The sequence below is a fragment of the Micromys minutus genome, assembly GCF_963924665.1.
Source record: "Micromys minutus genome assembly, chromosome: 8".
NCBI classification, from domain to species: domain Eukaryota; kingdom Metazoa; phylum Chordata; class Mammalia; order Rodentia; family Muridae; genus Micromys; species Micromys minutus.
In genome coordinates this window covers 43,312,939-43,317,355 of record NC_137977.1, presented here as the reverse complement: position 1 = coordinate 43,317,355, position 4,417 = coordinate 43,312,939, and the positions used below count along the sequence as shown (strand labels likewise).

The following is a 4,417-nucleotide window of genomic DNA, read 5'->3' as shown; positions in this document are numbered from 1 at the left end:
TTCATTTCTCCTGCCTCAGAAACAGGATGCTTGGATGAAGCAAATAATCCCTTCAGACATAGCCAGTTTGAGCCTGGATTGCGTGTGCCCAGTACTTTGAGCGATTTTTTTCTGGAAACCTCGTTAAAAATCAACAAATAAGACAAACACCTCAGACTTTACACAGTGCTTTGGGGCTTAAGATTCTTCTCAAAAGTATTCAGGTTCCTATATGTTTTGACATACCATTTTTGAAAACTGACATTTTGAAAGTACAAGGCTCATGTTTTAAATTTTGGGGGCAAATTTTTTCTCAGCATAGCAAATGCATCAATTTACTTATAATCTGAAAGAATTTGCATATCACACTGTGTGGTGAGAACAATAAAAGGGGGAATTTGAATGGATTTATTTTTCTACATATATAGGTACCTATAGGATCTGGCTTCTGCCTCCTGAAATTGTAAATCTTACCTCCACTTTAACCCTCGAAAACAGAATTGCTCCTGCTTATGAATCCAACAACAGGGGTTGAGTTTATCCCCTCCATACCTCAAGTTAAACATGTTTTGTGCCTGTTTATATTTTAAGATGTTTCTTGCAGGAAGAAATGTTGATGTAAAAACTCAGAGTGTCTTGAAGGACATAAACCATGGGCCTGTGATTTAGAGCTCAGACTGCAAATATCATCACAGTGTTTTTCTGAATCAAAAGGCAGATCTAGAGTGAGTGACCTTGGGAAAGGTATTTTTTTCCATCCGGAGGTGCAGATCTACATGATAAAGGTCAGCTGAACTCATTATAAATGTCTTGTAAGATAGGCAGTGCTACCCTGCAACTCCTGCAATGAGAAAGGCAGGAGGCGGGGGAGGGGGTTACCTGACATTTTGAAAATGTACTTCTCACCCCAAGGAGCCAAGAGTAATTATGAGTAAGCATGTCTCAGAGGGGATCGATTTACTCTGAGGATCCGAAAGCCTTTTATCACTTGTTATGGTTTTCTTGCTCTGGATGGAGGAAGGGTTTGGGAGGGACACAGTGAAGGGAGAAGAGTAAGAAGTCATAATCTGGGAAAATGTAGTATAGAGAATAAAGGGAGAAAGGCTAGAAGAACAGGCCTGAGGAGCCCCAATGAGCTTCCAGTCAATGTCTAGGCTCAGAGACATCAAATCGGATGAATGGCTATTTCTCTCTCTTTCCCTTAGAGAAACTGAAGTTGAGGTTGTCCCAAGGAAGAGGGCATAAGGGGAACTACTGCCAAGGTTCTTTGTGTCATTTCCTTCCCACAAATCTAATGTGACTCCCACTATCACCAGGGAGCCCAGTCTCATCTCTTGAGGACATTAACCTCTCTCCACTGCCTACTCCAGCCAAGCTCTCCCAACCCAAACATTCCCACTCTCAACATCATCCTCTTATTTCATAGCCTGCTCTCCTCCCCTTTTTTAGACACATCAACGACACCTCTTTTCTCAAATGTCAAGTTCTGGACTCTGTCGTGATAATAGCATGTCCTCACCGACAGTTTGAGATCATATCCGTCCTTGCTCATGTTTTATCTCCTGGATCGTTGCTCCTTAATTCACAACTGTAGAATCAAGCCTGAGGATGGGAGACCATGGTATATCCATAGAAGAAAGTGGGGATCTGGGGGAATCTCAGGTAGGATTCTGGGGGTTATTCTTTATTTGTTTATTTAGGAGAGGGTATTATGTAGTCCAGGCTGGCCTCAAACTTACCATGTGCCCGTGACTGCTATAGTCATAGTTTGATTCTAATTCTTCTATATTGTTTGACAGATTTTGATCATGGCCTTGTGGGACATTTATAATAAAACTCAGAATATATATTAAGCTCCACAGATGATTCTGAAGTAGCATTTCAACCATGGGTCACAAGACTTCTTCCACTTAACTATCTCTCCAGCCTCGTGACAGCTCCATACTTGCATATTGAAAGTACCCATCTTCCTCCCTTGTACCCCTGCCTTTTCCCTGCTCCCCTTCTTTTTTCCTACCCCCCCTTAGGACAGGCTGCCTCTGTGCAGGACAGTCCATAGGCACCTTTTGTGAAAGGGGAGGGAACATGATGGCCTCCCCTGCTCTACCTTGTCTTTTGGGGAAATGCTGCCCATTCAGTGTTATGTACCGCCACCATCAATTTGTCTCAGTAAAACAAGAGGACATATCACTGCATCTTGAAGTTTTTTATTTGGTAACTATATGCACATAAAAATGCATACTCCTCTTACAGCTATAGTCCTCTCACTCAGATCATCTTTTTTTTGAAACGTAACCTTGACATTGTGCTTGTAACCGTTAGTTCCATCAGAAATGTAAGTGCAATAGATTCGAATTATACATCAGTGCATTTAAATGTCCCAGCTATAGGAATACAGAGATCGAATTAGGGCTGCTAGTTTCAAAACTCTGTGAACTTTGGGTTTAACATTATTTAAACATGAAAATGATAGCATTCGCATCCAGAGTTACCAGGTAAGTAACTATTTTTCCTAAGCCTTCCACTGCTTCTTAGTGCCCTCTGATTTGCAAGAAACAAGTAGCTTTCCTTGCTCTACCCAGGACCTAAATGTGCACAAAGTAAAATTGAGAAGCATGACTTGTCCTCAGACTCATACCTGATTTCCTCTAATTGTTTAATTTCTGTTTTGAGTAGACAGTGCTTCATTTGACAGTGAAATCTACTCAAGTGTAGGTGTGCTTGGTTTTACAATATCAACAATATTTCTTCATTGAGTAAACACAAATGTTTGTGCCTTCCTAGTTGGGGTCTGGTGATATAAATTTTTCATTATCCTCAAATAAGACACCTTTAACACAATAGCATGTTTATGAAACAATGGGTTGTAGTCCTAGGGTCAGTTATGGTTAAAATTTGATTTGTTGAGAACATTCAAAAAAAGAGAAAGCTTTGATCAGACATAAAGCACTTTGCCTCCTTGGGAGGCTGGCCTAATTTGCCTCCACTAAGCAAGGGCATGGTCAAACTGCCCTTTCTCTAGACCTTCTAGTCCGTCAGCCCAGGTTGAGGTTGGCATGCTCCGATACGGGTCTAGAAGAATCCGGAAGCACCTGACGATGAGGATGCCCAAAAAGATGAACAACAATATCACAAAAACAAATGTTGTTTTCTGTTCCAGAGACATGCTATAGTCTGATCCGTTCCCAAGGGGTGCCAGGGGTGAAGGGACAGGCTGTCCTCCATCCATCGTCCTGGGAATCCAGAGCACAGGATCTTCTGGTTCCCCTTTCTTCCATCCTCAGTCTGCAGAGACCATGGTGGTTGCTCCCTAGAGGGGCTGAGTTATCTTCGGGAAAGAAAGGAAAGAAGAGGAAGCAACTATCAGAAAGGGGCCTGGTTTTCTCAGGTGTATTCTCTCTCTCTCTCTCTCTCTCTCTCTCTCTCTCTCTCTCTCTCTCTCCCTGTGTGTGTGTGTGTGTGTGTGTGTGTATAAAAAATTACAGAGAATAATATATCCCCTTTGCACAAAATGATCAGATTATCCTTACAATGTCCAACTTAGACCAGAAGGGATGGACAAGGAATTCAAGTACAGCACAGAAGATGAGAAGTTGCCAAACAAAGTTGTCTTCAAAGAGTGCTCTTAATATACAACCACTCTGCAGAGGAGTACTCCTACTCCATCCAACAATGCTACTCTCTCGCCACTATAATACTGCTGCCAATCAAGGCTGAACAAAAGCTGTGTGCCAGCATTGTGATACACTTGACACCCAAAAGTCATATAAGCTAAGCAGGGACCTCTGGTGAGAGGAACTAAGACCAAAAAAAGGAAGTGTTTAATATAGAAACTCTCAAAAAAGCTTTGGACTCTGGGCTCTAGATTCTGGTTTCCCCTTTGCTGCTCAATAAATGTGGGACCTTAGAGAGTCAGTGAGTTTCAAAAAAGCATTCAGAATTTTCTGCATATTTCTCGGTACCAGAATAGAGAAGAGTGTCTAAAAATCATCTGAAAAGTGTACAAAGAAGAACAGACAAAGCGTTGCTTCACTTCAGACAGGACTGAAGGACAGACTCTGCTTTATGCGGCCTGAGCTGAGGAGAAGGTACCACAGACTCCTAAGGCATCAAGGAAGGGTTTTTTTTTAAATCTTTATTCTCCAAAAAACAAAACAAAGACCAAGTTCAGTACTTGACCCAGCGAAAGACCTAGAGAGTTGAGCAGAGAAGGGGAATTAATGTGATCAACTACAGCTTAAAGAACAGATTTCTCAAGAATGTCTTTCTTAACATCATTACATTGAGGGAGGGAGAGAGACAGAGAGAGTTAGAGAGACCAAGACAAAGAGAGTTTTTTACATTTTAGTGTTAAGACTGAAGCATTTAGATATTGCTATATGCTTTTAAAGGCAAATACTTGACTAGACAAAGGTCATTCCAATCTTCAGGTACTGTG

At 41.5% G+C, this 4,417-nt stretch overlaps 1 protein-coding gene across 1 annotated transcript; it reads right to left on the bottom strand.

Annotated features, from left to right (window-relative positions):
• Positions 1 to 2,965: 2,965 nt before the first annotated feature.
• Positions 2,966 to 3,504, bottom strand: CTXN3 (cortexin 3; the record flags this gene model as incomplete). Its single annotated transcript, XM_080919878.1, has 1 exon — positions 2,966 to 3,504. The coding sequence occupies exon 1, from the start codon at positions 3,206 to 3,208 to the stop codon at positions 2,966 to 2,968; it is 243 nt and encodes an 80-aa protein (XP_080776004.1). The 5' UTR covers positions 3,209 to 3,504.
• Between the last annotated feature and the right edge of the window lie 913 nt (positions 3,505 to 4,417).